The 22,369-nt window shown below is 44.7% G+C and overlaps 1 protein-coding gene across 1 annotated transcript in view; it reads left to right on the top strand.

Moving 5' to 3' along the window:
- LOC130361095 (uncharacterized) overlaps positions 1-21,161 on the top strand; it is an 85,826-nt gene extending 64,665 nt beyond the window's left edge. The window contains exons 19-20 of the mRNA XM_056563661.1: positions 20,113-20,273; positions 20,347-21,161. Coding sequence (XP_056419636.1) covers positions 20,113-20,273; positions 20,347-20,484 — 299 coding nt within the window. The 3' untranslated portion in view covers positions 20,485-21,161. The remainder of the gene's footprint in view (positions 1-20,112; positions 20,274-20,346) is intronic.
- The last annotated feature ends 1,208 nt before the right edge of the window (positions 21,162-22,369 follow it).

The following is a 22,369-nucleotide window of genomic DNA, read 5'->3' as shown; positions in this document are numbered from 1 at the left end:
GATATCTCTGCAGTGCTCCATACACCACTAGGGGGCAGCTCTCTATATGACATCTATAATTAACCCTGTTATTTCTGCAGTGCTCTATACACCACCACTAGGGGGCAGCTCTCTATATGACATCTATAATTAACCCTAATATCTCTGCAGTGCTCCATACACCACCACTAGGGGGCAGCTCTCTATATGACATCTATAATTAACCCTGTTATCTCTGCAGTGCTCTATACACCACTAGGGGGCAGCTCTCTATATGACATCTATAATTAACCCTGATATCTCTGCAATGCTCCATACACCACTAGGGGGCAGCTCTCTATATGACATCTATAATTAACCCTGTTATCTCTGCAGTGCTCCATACACCACTAGGGGGCAGCTCTCTATATGACATCTATAATTAACCCTGATATCTCTGCAGTGCTCTATACACCACCACTAGGGGGCAGCTCTCTATATGACATCTATAATTAACCCTGTTCTCTCTGCAGTGCTCCATACACCACTAGGGGGCAGCTCTCTATATGACATCTATAATTAACCCTGTTATCTCTGCAGTGCTCCATACACCACTAGGGGGCAGCTCTCTATATGACATCTATAATTAACCCTGATATCTCTGCAGTGCTCTATACACCACTAGGGGGCAGCTCTCTATATGACATCTATAATTAACCCTGTTATCTCTGCAGTGCTCCATACACCACCACTAGGGGGCAGCTCTCTATATGACATCTATAATTAACCCTGATATCTCTGCAGTGCTCCATACACCACTAGGGGGCAGCTCTCTATATGACATCTATAATTAACCCTGATATCTCTGCAGTGCTCCATACACCACTAGGGGGCAGCTCTCTATATGACATCTATAATTAACCCTGTTATCTCTGCAGTGCTCCATACACCACTAGGGGGCAGCTCTCTATATGACATCTATAATTAACCCTGTTATCTCTGCAGTGCTCCATACACCACTAGGGGGCAGCTCTCTATATGACATCTATAATTAACCCTGATATCTCTGCAGTGCTCCATACACCACTAGGGGGCAGCTCTCTATATGACATCTATAATTAACCCTGATATCTCTGCAGTGCTCCATACACCACCACTAGGGGGCAGCTCTCTATATGACATCTATAATTAACCCTGTTCTCTCTGCAGTGCTCCATACACCACTAGGGGGCAGCTCTCTATATGACATCTATAATTAACCCTGTTATCTCTGCAGTGCTCTATAAACCACTAGGGGGCAGCTCTCTATATGACATCTATAATTAACCCTGATATCTCTGCAGTGCTCTATACACCACCACTAGGGGGCAGCTCTCTATATGACATCTATAATTAACCCTGATATCTCTGCAGTGCTCTATACACCACCACTAGGGGGCAGCTCTCTATATGACATCTATAATTAACCCTGATATCTCTGCAGTGCTCTATACACCACTAGGGGGCAGCTCTCTATATGACATCTATAATTAACCCTGTTATCTCTGCAGTGCTCTATACACCACTAGGGGCAGCTCTCTATATGACATCTATAATTAACCCTGTTATCTCTGCAGCGCTCTATACACCACTAGGGGGCAGCTCTCTATATGACATCTATAATTAACCCTGTTATCTCTGCAGTGCTCCATACACCACTAGGGGGCAGCTCTCTATATGACATCTATAATTAACCCTGTTATCTCTGCAGTGCTCTATACACCACTAGGGGGCAGCTCTCTATATGACAACTATAATTAACCCTGTTATCTCTGCAGTGCTCTATACACCACTAGGGGGCAGCTCTCTATATGACATCTATAATTAACCCTGATATCTCTGCAGTGCTCCATACACCACTAGGGGGCAGCTCTCTATATGACATCTATAATTAACCCTGATATCTCTGCAGTGCTCTATACACCACTAGGGGGCAGCTCTCTATATAACATCTATAATTAACCCTGTTATCTCTGCAGTGCTCTATACACCACTAGGGGGCAGCTCTCTATATAACATCTATAATTAACCCTGATATCTCTGCAGTGCTCTATACACCACTAGGGGGCAGCTCTCTATATAACATCTATAATTAACCCTGATATCTCTGCAGTGCTCTATACACCACTAGGGGGCAGCTCTCTATATGACATCTATAATTAACCCTGATATCTCTGCAGTGCTCTATACACCACTAGGGGGCAGCTCTCTATATGACATCTATAATTAACCCTGATATCTCTGCAGTGCTCTATACACCACTAGGGGGCAGCTCTCTATATAACATCTATAATTAACCCTGATATCTCTGCAGTGCTCTATACACCACTAGGGGGCAGCTCTCTATATGACATCTATAATTAACCCTGTTATCTCTGCAGTGCTCTATACACCACTAGGGGGCAGCTCTCTATATGACATCTATAATTAACCCTGATATCTCCGCAGTGCTCTATACACCACTAGGGGGCAGCTCTCTATATGACATCTATAATTAACCCTGTTATCTCTGCAGTGCTCCATACACCACCACTAGGGGGCAGCTCTCTATATGACATCTATAATTAACCCTGATATCTCTGCAGTGCTCTATACACCACCACTAGGGGGCAGCTCTCTATATGACATCTATAATTAACCTTGTTATCTCTGCAGTGCTCTATACACCACTAGGGGGCAGCTCTCTATATGACATCTATAATTAACCCTGTTATCTCCGCAGTGCTCCATACACCACTAGGGGGCAGCTCTCTATATGACATCTATAATTAACCCTGTTATCTCCGCAGTGCTCCATACACCACTAGGGGGCAGCTCTCTATATAACATCTATAGTTAACCCTGTTATCCCTGCAGTGCTCCATACACCACCACTAGGGGGCAGCTCTCTATATGACATCTATAATTAACCCTGATATCTCTGCAGTGCTCTATACACCACTAGGGGGCAGTTCTCTATATGACATCTATAATTAACCCTGTTATCTCTGCAGTGCTCCATACACCACCACTAGGGGGCAGTTCTCTATATGACATCTATAATTAACCCTGTTATCTCTGCAGTGCTCTATACACCACCACTAGGGGGCAGCTCTCTATATGACATCTATAATTAACCCTGTTATCTCTGCAGTGCTCTATACACCACTAGGGGGCAGCTCTCTATATGACATCTATAATTAACCCTGATATCTCTGCAGTGCTCTATACACCACCACTAGGGGGCAGCTCTCTATATGACATCTATAATTAACCCTGTTATCTCTGCAGTGCTCTATACACCACTAGGGGGCAGCTCTCTATATGACATCTATAATTAACCCTGTTATCTCTGCAGTGCTCCATACACCACTAGGGGGCAGCTCTCTATATGACATCTATAATTAACCCTGTTATCTCTGCAGTGCTCCATACACCACCACTAGGGGGCAGCTCTCTATATGACATCTATAATTAACCCTGTTATCTCTGCAGTGCTCCATACACCACTAGGGGGCAGCTCTCTATATAACATCTATAATTAACCCTGATATCTCTGCAGTGCTCCATACACCACTAGGGGGCAGCTCTCTATATGACATCTATAATTAACCCTGTTATCTCTGCAGTGCTCTATACACCACTAGGGGGCAGCTCTCTATATGACATCTATAATTAACCCTGATATCTCTGCAGTGCTCCATACACCACTAGGGGGCAGCTCTCTATATGACATCTATAATTAACCCTGTTATCTCTGCAGTGCTCTATACACCACCACTAGGGGGCAGCTCTCTATATGACATCTATAATTAACCCTGATATCTCTGCAGTGCTCTATACACCACTAGGGGGCAGCTCTCTATATGACATCTATAATTAACCCTGATATCTCTGCAGTGCTCTATACACCACTAGGGGGCAGCTCTCTAAATGACATCTATAATTAACCCTGATATCTCTGCAGTGCTCTATACACCACTAGGGGGCAGCTCTCTATATGACATCTATAATTAACCCTGTTATCTCTGCAGTGCTCCATACACCACTAGGGGGCAGCTCTCTATATGACATCTATAATTAACCCTGATATCTCTGCAGTTCTCTATACACCACTAGGGGGCAGCTCTCTATATGACATCTATAATTAACCCTGATATCTCTGCAGTGCTCCATACACCACTAGGGGGCAGCTCTCTATAGAACATCTATAATTAACCCTGTTATCTCTGCAGTGCTCCATACACCACCACTAGGGGGCAGCTCTCTATATGACATCTATAATTAACCCTGTTATCTCTGCAGTGCTCCATACACCACTAGGGGGCAGCTCTCTATATGACATCTATAATTAACCCTGATATCTCTGCAGTGCTCTATACACCACTAGGGGGCAGCTCTCTATATGACATCTATAATTAACCCTGTTATCTCTGCAGTGCTCCATACACCACTAGGGGGCAGCTCTCTATATGACATCTATAATTAACCCTGTTATCTCTGCAGTGCTCCATACACCACTAGGGGGCAGCTCTCTATATGACATCTATAATTAACCCTGATATCTCTGCAGTGCTCCATACACCACTAGGGGGCAGCTCTCTATATGACATCTATAATTAACCCTGTTATCTCTGCAGTGCTCTATACACCACCACTAGGGGGCAGCTCTCTATATGACATCTATAATTAACCCTGATATCTCTGCAGTGCTCTATACACCACTAGGGGGCAGCTCTCTATATGACATCTATAATTAACCCTGATATCTCTGCAGTGCTCTATACACCACTAGGGGGCAGCTCTCTATATGACATCTATAATTAACCCTGATATCTCTGCAGTGCTCCATACACCACTAGGGGGCAGCTCTCTATATGACATCTATAATTAACCCTGTTATCTCTGCAGTGCTCTATACACCACTAGGGGGCAGCTCTCTATATGACATCTATAATTAACCCTGTTATCTCTGCAGTGCTCTATACACCACTAGGGGGCAGCTCTCTATATGACATCTATAATTAACCCTGATATCTCTGCAGTGCTCCATACACCACTAGGGGGCAGCTCTCTATATGAAATCTATAATTAACCCTGTTATCTCTGCAGTGCTCTATACACCACTAGGGGGCAGCTCTCTATATGACATCTATAATTAACCCTGATATCTCTGCAGTGCTCTATACACCACTAGGGGGCAGCTCTCTATATGACATCTATAATTAACCCTGATATCTCTGCAGTGCTCTATACACCACTAGGGGGCAGCTCTCTATATGACATCTATAATTAACCCTGATATCTCTGCAGTGCTCTATACACCACTAGAGGGCAGCTCTCTATATGAAATCTATAATTAACCCTGTTCTCTCTGCAGTGCTCCATACACCACTAGGGGGCAGCTCTCTATATGAAATCTATAATTAACCCTGATATCTCTGCAGTGCTCTATACACCACTAGGGGGCAGCTCTCTATATGACATCTATAATTAACCCTGTTATCTCTGCAGTGCTCCATACACCACTAGGGGGCAGCTCTCTATATGACATCTATAATTAACCCTGTTATCTCTGCAGTGCTCTATACACCACTAGGGGGCAGCTCTCTATATGACATCTATAATTAACCCTGTTATCTCCGCAGTGCTCTATACACCACTAGGGGGCAGTTCTCTATATGACATCTATAATTAACCCTGTTATCTCTGCAGTGCTCTATACACCACTAGGGGGCAGCTCTCTATATGACATCTATAATTAACCCTGATATCTCCGCAGTGCTCCATACACCACTAGGGGGCAGCTCTCTATATGACATCTATAATTAACCCTGATATCTCTGCAGTGCTCTATACACCACTAGGGGGCAGCTCTCTATATGACATCTATAATTAACCCTGTTATCTCTGCAGTGCTCTATACACCACTAGGGGGCAGCTCTCTATATGACATCTATAATTAACCCTGATATCTCCGCAGTGCTCTATACACCACTAGGGGGCAGCTCTCTATATGACATCTATAATTAACCCTGATATCTCTGCAGTGCTCTATACACCACTAGGGGGCAGCTCTCTATATGACATCTATAATTAACCCTGTTATCTCTGCAGTGCTCCATACACCACCACTAGGGGGCAGCTCTCTATATGACATCTATAATTAACCCTGATATCTCCACAGTGCTCTATACACCACTAGGGGGCAGCTCTCTATATGACATCTATAATTAACCCTGTTATCTCTGCAGTGCTCTATACACCACTAGGGGGCAGCTCTCTATATGACATCTATAATTAACCCTGTTATCTCTGCAGTGCTCCATACACCACTAGGGGACAGCTCTCTATATGACATCTATAATTAACCCTGTTATCTCTGCAGTGCTCTATACACCACCACTAGGGGGCAGCTCTCTATATGACATCTATAATTAACCCTGTTATCTCCACAGTGCTCCATACACCACTAGGGGGCAGCTCTCTATATGACATCTATAATTAACCCTGTTATCTCTGCAGTGCTCTATACACCACTAGGGGGCAGCTCTCTATATGACATCTATAATTAACCCTGATATCTCTGCAGTGCTCCATACACCACCACTAGGGGGCAGCTCTCTATATGACATCTATAATTAACCCTGTTATCTCTGCAGTGCTCTATTCACCACTAGGGGGCAGCTCTCTATATAACATCTATAATTAACCCTGATATCTCTGCAGTGCTCCATACACCACTAGGGGGCAGCTCTCTATATGACATCTATAATTAACCCTGTTATCTCTGCAGTGCTCTATACACCACTAGGGGGCAGCTCTCTATATGACATCTATAATTAACCCTAATATCTCTGCAGTGCTCCATACACCACCACTAGGGGGCAGCTCTCTATATGACATCTATAATTAACCCTGTTATCTCTGCAGTGCTCTATACACCACTAGGGGGCAGCTCTCTATATGACATCTATAATTAACCCTGATATCTCTGCAATGCTCCATACACCACTAGGGGGCAGCTCTCTATATGACATCTATAATTAACCCTGTTATCTCTGCAGTGCTCCATACACCACTAGGGGGCAGCTCTCTATATGACATCTATAATTAACCCTGATATCTCTGCAGTGCTCTATACACCACCACTAGGGGGCAGCTCTCTATATGACATCTATAATTAACCCTGTTCTCTCTGCAGTGCTCTATACACCACTAGGGGGCAGCTCTCTATATGACATCTATAATTAACCCTGATATCTCTGCAGTGCTCTATACACCACTAGGGGGCAGCTCTCTATATGACATCTATAATTAACCCTGTTATCTCTGCAGTGCTCTATACACCACTAGGGGGCAGCTCTCTATATGACATCTATAATTAACCCTGTTCTCTCTGCAGTGCTCCATACACCACCACTAGGGGGCAGCTCTCTATATGACATCTATAATTAACCCTGATATCTCTGCAGTGCTCTATACACCACTAGGGGGCAGCTCTCTATATGACATCTATAATTAACCCTGTTCTCTCTGCAGTGCTCCATACACCACCACTAGGGGGCAGCTCTCTATATGACATCTATAATTAACCCTGATATCTCTGCAGTGCTCTATACACCACTAGGGGGCAGCTCTCTATATGACATCTATAATTAACCCTGTTATCTCTGCAGTGCTCCATACACCACTAGGGGGCAGCTCTCTATATGACATCTATAATTAACCCTGTTATCTCTGCAATGCTCCATACACCACTAGGGGGCAGCTCTCTATATGACATCTATAATTAACCCTGATATCTCTGCAGTGCTCCATACACCACTAGGGGGCAGCTCTCTATATGACATCTATAATTAACCCTGATATCTCTGCAGTGCTCCATACACCACTAGGGGGCAGCTCTCTATATGACATCTATAATTAACCCTGATATCTCTGCAGTGCTCCATACACCACCACTAGGGGGCAGCTCTCTATATGACATCTATAATTAACCCTGTTATCTCTGCAGTGCTCCATACACCACCACTAGGGGGCAGCTCTCTATATGACATCTATAATTAACCCTGATATCTCTGCAGTGCTCTATACACCACTAGGGGGCAGCTCTCTATATGACATCTATAATTAACCCTGTTATCTCTGCAGTGCTCCATACACCACTAGGGGGCAGCTCTCTATATGACATCTATAATTAACCCTGTTATCTCTGCAGTGCTCTATACACCACTAGGGGGCAGCTCTCTATATGACATCTATAATTAACCCTGTTATCTCCGCAGTGCTCTATACACCACTAGGGGGCAGTTCTCTATATGACATCTATAATTAACCCTGTTATCTCTGCAGTGCTCTATACACCACTAGGGGGCAGCTCTCTATATGACATCTATAATTAACCCTGATATCTCTGCAGTGCTCCATACACCACTAGGGGGCAGCTCTCTATATGACATCTATAATTAACCCTGTTATCTCTGCAGTGCTCTATACACCACTAGGGGGCAGCTCTCTATATGACATCTATAATTAACCCTGATATCTCCGCAGTGCTCCATACACCACTAGGGGGCAGCTCTCTATATGACATCTATAATTAACCCTGATATCTCTGCAGTGCTCTATACACCACTAGGGGGCAGCTCTCTATATGACATCTATAATTAACCCTGTTATCTCTGCAGTGCTCTATACACCACTAGGGGGCAGCTCTCTATATGACATCTATAATTAACCCTGATATCTCCGCAGTGCTCTATACACCACTAGGGGGCAGCTCTCTATATGACATCTATAATTAACCCTGATATCTCTGCAGTGCTCTATACACCACTAGGGGGCAGCTCTCTATATGACATCTATAATTAACCCTGATATCTCTGCAGTGCTCTATACACCACCACTAGGGGGCAGCTCTCTATATGACATCTATAATTAACCCTGATATCTCCACAGTGCTCTATACACCACTAGGGGGCAGCTCTCTATATGACATCTATAATTAACCCTGTTATCTCTGCAGTGCTCTATACACCACTAGGGGGCAGCTCTCTATATGACATCTATAATTAACCCTGTTATCTCTGCAGTGCTCCATACACCACTAGGGGGCAGCTCTCTATATGACATCTATAATTAACCCTGTTATCTCTGCAGTGCTCTATACACCACCACTAGGGGGCAGCTCTCTATATGACATCTATAATTAACCCTGTTATCTCTGCAGTGCTCTATACACCACTAGGGGGCAGCTCTCTATATGACATCTATAATTAACCCTGATATCTCTGCAGTGCTCCATACACCACCACTAGGGGGCAGCTCTCTATATGACATCTATAATTAACCCTGTTATCTCTGCAGTGCTCCATACACCACCACTAGGGGGCAGCTCTCTATATGACATCTATAATTAACCCTGTTATCTCTGCAGTGCTCTATTCACCACTAGGGGGCAGCTCTCTATATAACATCTATAATTAACCCTGATATCTCTGCAGTGCTCCATACACCACCACTAGGGGGCAGCTCTCTATATGACATCTATAATTAACCCTGATATCTCTGCAGTGCTCTATACACCACTAGGGGGCAGCTCTCTATATGACATCTATAATTAACCCTGATATCTCTGCAGTGCTCCATACACCACTAGGGGGCAGCTCTCTATATGACATCTATAATTAACCCTGTTCTCTCTGCAGTGCTCCATACACCACCACTAGGGGGCAGCTCTCTATATGACATCTATAATTAACCCTGTTATCTCTGCAGTGCTCCATACACCACTAGGGGGCAGCTCTCTATATGACATCTATAATTAACCCTGTTATCTCTGCAGTGCTCTATACACCACTAGGGGGCAGCTCTCTATATGACATCTATAATTAACCCTAATATCTCTGCAGTGCTCCATACACCACCACTAGGGGGCAGCTCTCTATATGACATCTATAATTAACCCTGTTATCTCTGCAGTGCTCTATACACCACTAGGGGGCAGCTCTCTATATGACATCTATAATTAACCCTGATATCTCTGCAATGCTCCATACACCACTAGGGGGCAGCTCTCTATATGACATCTATAATTAACCCTGTTATCTCTGCAGTGCTCCATACACCACTAGGGGGCAGCTCTCTATATGACATCTATAATTAACCCTGATATCTCTGCAGTGCTCTATACACCACCACTAGGGGGCAGCTCTCTATATGACATCTATAATTAACCCTGTTCTCTCTACAGTGCTCCATACACCACTAGGGGGCAGCTCTCTATATGACATCTATAATTAACCCTGTTATCTCTGCAGTGCTCCATACACCACCACTAGGGGGCAGCTCTCTATATGACATCTATAATTAACCCTGATATCTCTGCAGTGCTCCATACACCACTAGGGGGCAGCTCTCTATATGACATCTATAATTAACCCTGTTATCTCTGCAGTGCTCCATACACCACTAGGGGGCAGCTCTCTATATGACATCTATAATTAACCCTGTTATCTCTGCAGTGCTCCATACACCACTAGGGGGCAGCTCTCTATATGACATCTATAATTAACCCTGATATCTCTGCAGTGCTCTATACACCACTAGGGGGCAGCTCTCTATATGACATCTATAATTAACCCTGTTATCTCTGCAGTGCTCCATACACCACACTAGGGGGCAGCTCTCTATATGACATCTATAATTAACCCTGATATCTCTGCAGTGCTCCATACACCACTAGGGGGCAGCTCTCTATATGACATCTATAATTAACCCTGTTCTCTCTGCAGTGCTCCATACACCACTAGGGGGCAGCTCTCTATATGACATCTATAATTAACCCTGTTATCTCTGCAGTGCTCCATACACCACTAGGGGGCAGCTCTCTATAATGACATCTATAATTAACCCTGTTATCTCTGCAGTGCTCTATTCACCACTAGGGGGCAGCTCTCTATATGACATCTATAATTAACCCTGTTATCTCTGCAGTGCTCCATACACCACTAGGGGGCAGCTCTCTATATGACATCTATAATTAACCCTGATATCTCTGCAGTGCTCCATACACCACTAGGGGCAGCTCTCTATATGACATCTATAATTAACCCTGATATCTCTGCAGTGCTCTATACACCACTAGGGGGCAGCTCTCTATATGACATCTATAATTAACCCTGATATCTCTGCAGTGCTCTATACACCACTAGGGGGCAGCTCTCTATATGACATCTATAATTAACCCTGTTATCTCTGCAGTGCTCCATACACCACTAGGGGGCAGCTCTCTATATGACATCTATAATTAACCCTGATATCTCTGCAGTGCTCTATAAACCACTAGGGGGCAGCTCTCTATATGACATCTATAATTAACCCTGATATCTCTGCAGTGCTCTATACACCACTAGGGGGCAGCTCTCTATATGACATCTATAATTAACCCTGTTATCTCTGCAGTGCTCCATACACCACCACTAGGGGGCAGCTCTCTATATGACATCTATAATTAACCCTGATATCTCTGCAGTGCTCTATACACCACTAGGGGGCAGCTCTCTATATGACATCTATAATTAACCCTGTTATCTCTGCAGTGCTCTATACACCACTAGGGGGCAGCTCTCTATATGACATCTATAATTAACCCTGTTATCTCTGCAGCGCTCTATACACCACTAGGGGGCAGCTCTCTATATGACATCTATAATTAACCCTGTTATCTCTGCAGTGCTCCATACACCACTAGGGGGCAGCTCTCTATATGACATCTATAATTAACCCTGTTATCTCTGCAGTGCTCTATACACCACTAGGGGGCAGCTCTCTATATGACAACTATAATTAACCCTGTTATCTCTGCAGTGCTCCATACACCACCACTAGGGGGCAGCTCTCTATATGACATCTATAATTAACCCTGTTATCTCTGCAGTGCTCCATACACCACTAGGGGGCAGCTCTCTATATGACATCTATAATTAACCCTGATATCTCTGCAGTGCTCTATACACCACTAGGGGGCAGCTCTCTATATAACATCTATAATTAACCCTGATATCTCTGCAGTGCTCTATACACCACTAGGGGGCAGCTCTCTATATGACATCTATAATTAACCCTGATATCTCTGCAGTGCTCTATACACCACTAGGGGGCAGCTCTCTATATGACATCTATAATTAACCCTGATATCTCTGCAGTGCTCTATACACCACTAGGGGGCAGCTCTCTATATAACATCTATAATTAACCCTGTTATCTCTGCAGTGCTCTATACACCACTAGGGGGCAGCTCTCTATATGACATCTATAATTAACCCTGATATCTCTGCAGTGCTCTATACACCACTAGGGGGCAGCTCTCTATATGACATCTATAATTAACCCTGATATCTCTGCAGTGCTCTATACACCACTAGGGGGCAGCTCTCTATATAACATCTATAATTAACCCTGATATCTCTGCAGTGCTCTATACACCACTAGGGGGCAGCTCTCTATATGACATCTATAATTAACCCTGATATCTCTGCAGTGCTCTATACACCACTAGGGGGCAGCTCTCTATATGACATCTATAATTAACCCTGATATCTCTGCAGTGCTCTATACACCACTAGGGGGCAGCTCTCTATATAACATCTATAATTAACCCTGATATCTCTGCAGTGCTCTATACACCACTAGGGGGCAGCTATCTATATGACATCTATATTTAACCCTGATATCTCTGCAGTGCTCTATACACCACTAGGGGGCAGCTCTCTATATGACATCTATAATTAACCCTGATATCTCTGCAGTGCTCTATACACCACTAGGGGGCAGCTCTCTATATAACATCTATAATTAACCCTGTTATCTCTGCAGTGCTCTATACACCACTAGGGGGCAGCTCTCTATATAACATCTATAATTAACCCTGATATCTCTGCAGTGCTCTATACACCACTAGGGGGCAGCTCTCTATATGACATCTATAATTAACCCTGATATCTCTGCAGTGCTCTATACACCACTAGGGGGCAGCTCTCTATATGACATCTATAATTAACCCTGTTATCTCTGCAGTGCTCCATACACCACCACTAGGGGGCAGCTCTCTATATGACATCTATAATTAACCCTGATATCTCTGCAGTGCTCTATACACCACTAGGGGGCAGCTCTCTATATGACATCTATAATTAACCCTGTTATCTCTGCAGTGCTCTATACACCACCACTAGGGGGCAGCTCTCTATATGACATCTATAATTAACCTTGTTATCTCTGCAGTGCTCTATACACCACTAGGGGGCAGCTCTCTATATGACATCTATAATTAACCCTGTTATCTCCGCAGTGCTCCATACACCACTAGGGGGCAGCTCTCTATATGACATCTATAATTAACCCTGTTATCTCCGCAGTGCTCCATACACCACCACTAGGGGGCAGCTCTCTATATAACATCTATAGTTAACCCTGTTATCCCTGCAGTGCTCCATACACCACCACTAGGGGGCAGCTCTCTATATGACATCTATAATTAACCCTGATATCTCTGCAGTGCTCTATACACCACTAGGGGCAGCTCTCTATATGACATCTATAATTAACCCTGATATCTCTGCAGTGCTCTATACACCACTAGGGGGCAGTTCTCTATATGACATCTATAATTAACCCTGTTATCTCCGCAGTGCTCCATACACCACTAGGGGGCAGCTCTCTATATGACATCTATAATTAACCCTGTTATCTCCGCAGTGCTCCATACACCACCACTAGGGGGCAGCTCTCTATATAACATCTATAGTTAACCCTGTTATCCCTGCAGTGCTCCATACACCACCACTAGGGGGCAGTTCTCTATATGACATCTATAATTAACCCTGTTATCTCTGCAGTGCTCTATACACCACCACTAGGGGGCAGCTCTCTATATGACATCTATAATTAACCCTGTTATCTCTGCAGTGCTCTATACACCACTAGGGGGCAGCTCTCTATATGACATCTATAATTAACCCTGATATCTCTGCAGTGCTCTATACACCACCACTAGGGGGCAGCTCTCTATATGACATCTATAATTAACCCTGTTATCTCTGCAGTGCTCTATACACCACTAGGGGGCAGCTCTCTATATGACATCTATAATTAACCCTGTTATCTCTGCAGTGCTCCATACACCACTAGGGGGCAGCTCTCTATATGACATCTATAATTAACCCTGTTATCTCTGCAGTGCTCCATACACCACCACTAGGGGGCAGCTCTCTATATGACATCTATAATTAACCCTGTTATCTCTGCAGTGCTCCATACACCACTAGGGGGCAGCTCTCTATATAACATCTATAATTAACCCTGATATCTCTGCAGTGCTCCATACACCACTAGGGGGCAGCTCTCTATATGACATCTATAATTAACCCTGTTATCTCTGCAGTGCTCTATACACCACTAGGGGGCAGCTCTCTATATGACATCTATAATTAACCCTGATATCTCTGCAGTGCTCTATACACCACTAGGGGGCAGCTCTCTATATGACATCTATAATTAACCCTGATATCTCCAGCAGTGCTCTATACACCACTAGGGGGCAGCTCTCTAAATGACATCTATAATTAACCCTGATATCTCTGCAGTGCTCTATACACCACTAGGGGGCAGCTCTCTATATGACATCTATAATTAACCCTGATATCTCTGCAGTGCTCTATACACCACTAGGGGGCAGCTCTCTATATGACATCTATAATTAACCCTGTTATCTCTGCAGTGCTCCATACACCACTAGGGGGCAGCTCTCTATATGACATCTATAATTAACCCTGATATCTCTGCAGTTCTCTATACACCACTAGGGGGCAGCTCTCTATATGACATCTATAATTAACCCTGATATCTCTGCAGTGCTCCATACACCACTAGGGGGCAGCTCTCTATAGAACATCTATAATTAACCCTGTTATCTCTGCAGTGCTCCATACACCACCACTAGGGGGCAGCTCTCTATATGACATCTATAATTAACCCTGTTATCTCTGCAGTGCTCCATACACCACTAGGGGGCAGCTCTCTATATGACATCTATAATTAACCCTGTTATCTCTGCAGTGCTCTATACACCACCACTAGGGGGCAGCTCTCTATATGACATCTATAATATAATTAACCCTGTTATCTCTGCAGTGCTCCATACACCACTAGGGGGCAGCTCTCTATAGAACATCTATAATTAACCCTGTTATCTCTGCAGTGCTCCATACACCACTAGGGGGCAGCTCTCTATATGACATCTATAATTAACCCTGATATCTCTGCAGTGCTCCATACACCACTAGGGGGCAGCTCTCTATATGACATCTATAATTAACCCTGTTATCTCTGCAGTGCTCTATACACCACCACTAGGGGGCAGCTCTCTATATGACATCTATAATTAACCCTGATATCTCTGCAGTGCTCTATACACCACTAGGGGGCAGCTCTCTATATGACATCTATAATTAACCCTGATATCTCTGCAGTGCTCTATACACCACTAGGGGGCAGCTCTCTATATGACATCTATAATTAACCCTGATATCTCTGCAGTGCTCCATACACCACTAGGGGGCAGCTCTCTATATGACATCTATAATTAACCCTGTTATCTCTGCAGTGCTCTATACACCACTAGGGGGCAGCTCTCTATATGACATCTATAATTAACCCTGTTATCTCTGCAGTGCTCTATACACCACTAGGGGGCAGCTCTCTATATGACATCTATAATTAACCCTGATATCTCTGCAGTGCTCTATACACCACTAGGGGGCAGCTCTCTATATGACATCTATAATTAACCCTGATATCTCTGCAGTGCTCTATACACCACTAGGGGGCAGCTCTCTATATGACATCTATAATTAACCCTGATATCTCTGCAGTGCTCTATACACCACTAGGGGGCAGCTCTCTATATGACATCTATAATTAACCCTGATATCTCTGCAGTGCTCCATACACCACTAGGGGGCAGCTCTCTATATGACATCTATAATTAACCCTGATATCTCTGCAGTGCTCTATACACCACTAGGGGGCAGCTCTCTATATGACATCTATAATTAACCCTGATATCTCTGCAGTGCTCTATACACCACTAGGGGGCAGCTCTCTATATGACATCTATAATTAACCCTGTTATCTCTGCAGTGCTCTATACACCACCACTAGGGGGCAGCTCTCTATATGACATCTATAATTAACCCTGATATCTCTGCAGTGCTCCATACACCACTAGGGGGCAGCTCTCTATATGACATCTATAATTAACCCTGTTATCTCTGCAGTGCTCTATACACCACTAGGGGGCAGCTCTCTATATGACATCTATAATTAACCCTGATATCTCTGCAGTGCTCTATACACCACTAGGGGGCAGCTCTCTATGTGACATCTATAATTAACCCTGTTATCTCTGCAGTGCTCCATACACCACTAGGGGGCAGCTCTCTATATGACATCTATAATTAACCCTGATATCTCTGCAGTGCTCTATACACCACTAGGGGGCAGCTCTCTATATGACATCTATAATTAACCCTGTTATCTCTGCAGTGCTCCATACACCACTAGGGGGCAGCTCTCTATATGACATCTATAATTAACCCTGTTATCTCTGCAGTGCTCCATACACCACCACTAGGGGGCAGCTCTCTATATGACATCTATAATTAACCCTGATATCTCTGCAGTGCTCCATACACCACTAGGGGGCAGCTCTCTATATGACATCTATAATTAACCCTGTTATCTCTGCAGTGCTCTATACACCACTAGGGGGCAGCTCTCTATATGACATCTATAATTAACCCTGTTATCTCTGCAGTGCTCTATACACCACCACTAGGGGGCAGCTCTCTATATGACATCTATAATTAACCCTGATATCTCTGCAGTGCTCCATACACCACTAGGGGGCAGCTCTCTATATGACATCTATAATTAACCCTGTTATCTCTGCAGTGCTCCATACACCACTAGGGGGCAGCTCTCTATATGACATCTATAATTAACCCTGTTATCTCTGCAGTGCTCTATACACCACTAGGGGGCAGCTCTCTATATGAAATCTATAATTAACCCTGTTATCTCTGCAGTGCTCCATACACCACCACTAGGGGGCAGCTCTCTATATGACATCTATAATTAACCCTGATATCTCTGCAGTGCTCCATACACCACCACTAGGGGGCAGCTCTCTATATGACATCTATAATTAACCCTGATATCTCTGCAGTGCTCCATACACCACTAGGGGGCAGCTCTCTATATGACATCTATAATTAACCCTGTTATCTCTGCAGTGCTCTATACACCACTAGGGGGCAGCTCTCTATATGACATCTATAACTAACCCTGTTATCTCTGCAGTGCTCCATACACCACTAGGGGGCAGCTCTCTATATGACATCTATAATTAACCCTGATATCTCTGCAGTGCTCCATACACCACCACTAGGGGGCAGCTCTCTATATGACATCTATAATTAACCCTAATATCTCTGCAGTGCTCTATACACCACTAGGGGGCAGCTCTCTATATGACATCTATAATTAACCCTGTTATCTCTGCAGTGCTCTATACACCACTAGGGGGGCAGCTCTCTATATGACATCTATAACTAACCCTGTTATCTCTGCAGTGCTCTATACACCACTAGGGGGCAGCTCTCTATATGACATCTATAATTAACCCTGATATCTCTGCAGTGCTCCATACACCACTAGGGGGCAGCTCTCTATATGACATCTATAATTAACCCTGTTATCTCTGCAGTGCTCTATACACCACTAGGGGGCAGCTCTCTATATGACATCTATAATTAACCCTGATATCTCTGCAGTGCTCTATACACCACTAGGGGGCAGCTCTCTATATGACATCTATAATTAACCCTGATATCTCCGCAGTGCTCTATACACCACCACTAGGGGGCAGCTCTCTATATGACATCTATAATTAACCCTGATATCTCTGCAGTGCTCTATTCACCACTAGGGGGCAGCTCTCTATATGACATCTATAATTAACCCTGATATCTCTGCAATGCTCCATACACCACTAGGGGGCAGCTCTCTATATGACATCTATAATTAACCCTGTTATCTCTGCAGTGCTCTATACACCACTAGGGGGCAGCTCTCTATATGACATCTATAATTAACCCTGTTCTCTCTGCAGTGTTCTATACACCACTAGGGGGCAGCTCTCTATATGACATCTATAATTAACCCTGTTATCTCTGCAATGCTCCATACACCACTAGGGGGCAGCTCTCTATATGACATCTATAATTAACCCTGATATCTCTGCAGTGCTCTATACACCACTAGGGGGCAGCTCTCTATATGACATCTATAATTAACCCTGATATCTCTGCAGTGCTCCATACACCACTAGGGGGAAGCTCTCTATATGACATCTATAATTAACCCTGTTATCTCTGCAGCGCTCTCTACACCACCACTAGGGGGCAGCTCTCTATATGACATCTATAATTAACCCTGATATCTCTGCAGTGCTCCATACACCACTAGGGGGCAGCTCTCTATATGACATCTATAATTAACCCTGATATCTCTGCAGTGCTCCATACACCACTAGGGGGCAGCTCTCTATATGACATCTATAATTAACCCTGATATCTCTGCAGTGCTCCATAAACCACCACTAGGGGGCAGCTCTCTATATGACATCTATAATTAACCCTGATATCTCTGCAGTGCTCTATACACCACTAGGGGGGCAGCTCTCTATATGACATCTATAATTAACCTTGATATCTCTGCAGTGCTCTATACACCACTAGGGGGCAGCTCTCTATATGACATCTATAATTAACCCTGATATCTCTGCAGTGCTCTATACACCACTAGGGGGCAGCTCTCTATATGACATCTATAATTAACCCTGATATCTCTGCAGTGCTCTATACACCACTAGGGGGCAGCTCTCTATATGACATCTATAATTAACCCTGATATCTCTGCAGTGCTCTATACACCACTAGGGGGCAGCTCTCTATATGACATCTATAATTAACCCTGTTATCTCTGCAGTGCTCCATACACCACTAGGGGGCAGCTCTCTATATGACATCTATAATTAACCCTGATATCTCTGCAGTTCTCCATACACCACCACTAGGGGGCAGCTCTCTATATGACATCTATAATTAACCCTGTTATCTCTGCAGTGCTCCATACACCACTAGGGGGCAGCTCTCTATATGACATCTATAATTAACCCTGTTATCTCTGCAGTGCTCCATACACCACCACTAGGGGGCAGCTCTCTATATGACATCTATAATTAACCCTGTTATCTCTGCAGTGCTCCATACACCACTAGGGGGCAGCTCTCTATATGACATCTATAATTAACCCTGTTATCTCTGCAGTGCTCTATACACCACTAGGGGTCAGCTCTCTATATAACATCTATAGTTAACCCTGTTATCCCTGCAGTGCTCTATACACCACTAGGGGGCAGCTCTCTATATGACATCTATAATTAACCCTGATATCTCTGCAGTTCTCCATACACCACCACTAGGGGGCAGCTCTCTATATGACATCTATAATTAACCCTGTTATCTCTGCAGTGCTCCATACACCACTAGGGGGCAGCTCTCTATATGACATCTATAATTAACCCTGTTATCTCTGCAGTGCTCCATACACCACCACTAGGGGGCAGCTCTCTATATGACATCTATAATTAACCCTGTTATCTCTGCAGTGCTCCATACACCACTAGGGGGCAGCTCTCTATATGACATCTATAATTAACCCTGTTATCTCTGCAGTGCTCTATACACCACTAGGGGTCAGCTCTCTATATAACATCTATAGTTAACCCTGTTATCCCTGCAGTGCTCTATACACCACTAGGGGGCAGCTCTCTATATAACATCTATAGTTAACCCTGTTATCTCTGCAGTGCTCCATACACCACCACTAGGGGGCAGCTCTCTATATGACATCTATAATTAACCCTGTTATCTCTGCAGTGCTCTATACACCACCACTAGGGGGCAGCTCTCTATATGACATCTATAATTAACCCTGTTATCTCCGCAGTGCTCCGGGTCCAGCAGATGCTCAGGAAGCGTTTGGCCTTATTTGAGGTAGAAGAGGTTCCGCTGACGACGTTCCACCTCCCCCCCATCCAGCCGAGCTCCCATAAGGCGCCATCTATGGTCACCTTCAGCTTCAGCATGAGTAACGGGCTCATCTTAAAGGTACAGTACAACAATATCCACAAACACAACAAGCTATATTAAGTGCAGTCATTTATCTGTACATTCTCCATAGGAGAACAGCGCAAAGACCCCCGACCCTCCGGCCAGCAGGAGAACGTCCCAGACGAGGGTCTTACCGTCCATGAGGACCCCATCTCTAGTCAGTGACCAGGAGGAGCCGCACTTGTCTGTCACAGCAGAGCAGTCGTAGCAATGTATCAGAGAGTAGATGAAATTCTGAACGTTCTGCTGCATCACTTTACTAATGTGGAGTTATTCATGTCTGATCCGGTCATATCCAGAGCTGCATTCATAATTCTGCTGGCTGCCCCTTGGAACCACAGAGGCCACTACTGACAGGGACATCTAAGAGCTCAGCAATAAGACGGATCAGACCATGCAGCATGATGGAAGACATGATGTCACAGCAGAATAGTGAGTGCAGATCTAGAGGATAAGACATGATGTCACAGCAGAATAGTGAGTGCAGATCTGGAGGATAATACATGATGTCACAGCAGAATAGTGAGTGCAGCTCTGGAGAATAATACATGATGTCACAGCAGAATAGTGAGTGCAGCTCTGGAGGATAAGATATGATGTCACAGCAGAATAGTGAGTGCAGATCTGGAGGATAATACATGATGTCACAGCAGAATAGTGAGTGCAGATCTGGAGGATAAGACATGATGTCACAGCAGAATAATGAGTGCAGCTCTGGAGAATAATACATGATGTCACAGCAGAATAGTGAGTGCAAGCTCTGGAGGATAAGACAAGATGTCACAGCAGAATAGTGAGTGCAGCTCTGGAGGATAAGATATGATGTCACAGCAGAATAGTGAGTGCAGCTCTGGGGGATAATACCTGATTATACAGAGGTCACCTTCAGAGCTGCACTCACTATTCAGCTGTTACATCATTTCTCTTCCTTCAGAGCTGCACTCACTATTCAGCTGTTACATTTCTCTTCCTTCAGAGCTGCACTCACTATTCTGCTGTAACATCTTAAGTCTGGTGACTGCAGCTCAGGTTGTGACTGGAGGACAAGTCTTGAGCAGAATTGTGAAAACTCACAGAGCCAATATAAATATCCGACCCAGTCCTGGGGGGGGGGGGGGGGGCATCCATCATAATGGGGCATAATCCTAGGAGTGTCCCCCAATGTTCTGGTCCCCTCTCTATTGTCTTCCCTCCTCCTGCTGCTTCCTCTGTGCAAAGTCCATGGCGGTCTGCAGAACATCATCCAGGGTCTCGCTGGTCCCGGTTCCATTAGCCACAATGACGGAGCCTCCAGCATTACCCTTCATGGCGGAACAAACCGCGACTGCCCAGTCAGCAGCGGACAGACCAGACACGGAGTCCTGGGGAAGAAGAAAGGATGAGACCCCCAGTAAAGTATGAGACCCCCCCAGTAAAGTATGAGACCCCCCAGTATGAACCCCCCCAGTAAAGTATGAGACCCCCCAGTATGAACCCCCCAGTAAAGTATGAGACCCCCCAGTAAAGTATGAGACCTCCCTCCAGTAAAGTATGAGACCCCCAGTAAAGTATGAGACCTCCCTCCAGTAAAGTATGAGACCTCCCTCCAGTAAAGTATGAGACCCCCAGTAAAGTATGAGACCTCCCTCCAGTAAAGTATGAGACCCCCCAGTATGAACCCCCCCAGTAAAGTATGAGACCCCCCAGTATGAACCCCCCAGTAAAGTATGAGACCCCCCAGTAAAGTATGAGACCTCCCTCCAGTAAAGTATGAGACCCCCCAGTATGAACCCCCCCAGTAAAGTATGAGACCCCCCAGTAAAGTAGGACCCCCCCAGTAAAGTATGAGAACCCCCAGTATGAACCCCCCCAGTAAAGTATGAGACCCCCCCCCAAGAAAAGTATGAGACCTCCCCCCCCCAGTAAAGTATGAGACCCCCCCCAAGTAAAGTATGAGACCTACCCCCCCCAGTAAAGTATGAGACCTCCCTCCAGTAAAGTATGAGACCTCCCTCCAGTAAAGTATGAGACCTCCCTCCCCCCCCAGTAAAGTATGAGACCTCCCTCCCCCCCCAGTAAAGTATGAGACCCCCCAGTAAAGTATGAGACCCCCC

The sequence above is a fragment of the Hyla sarda genome, chromosome 3, assembly GCF_029499605.1.
Source record: "Hyla sarda isolate aHylSar1 chromosome 3, aHylSar1.hap1, whole genome shotgun sequence".
Lineage (NCBI taxonomy): Eukaryota > Metazoa > Chordata > Amphibia > Anura > Hylidae > Hyla > Hyla sarda.
This window is presented reverse-complemented; position numbering and strand designations above follow the sequence as displayed.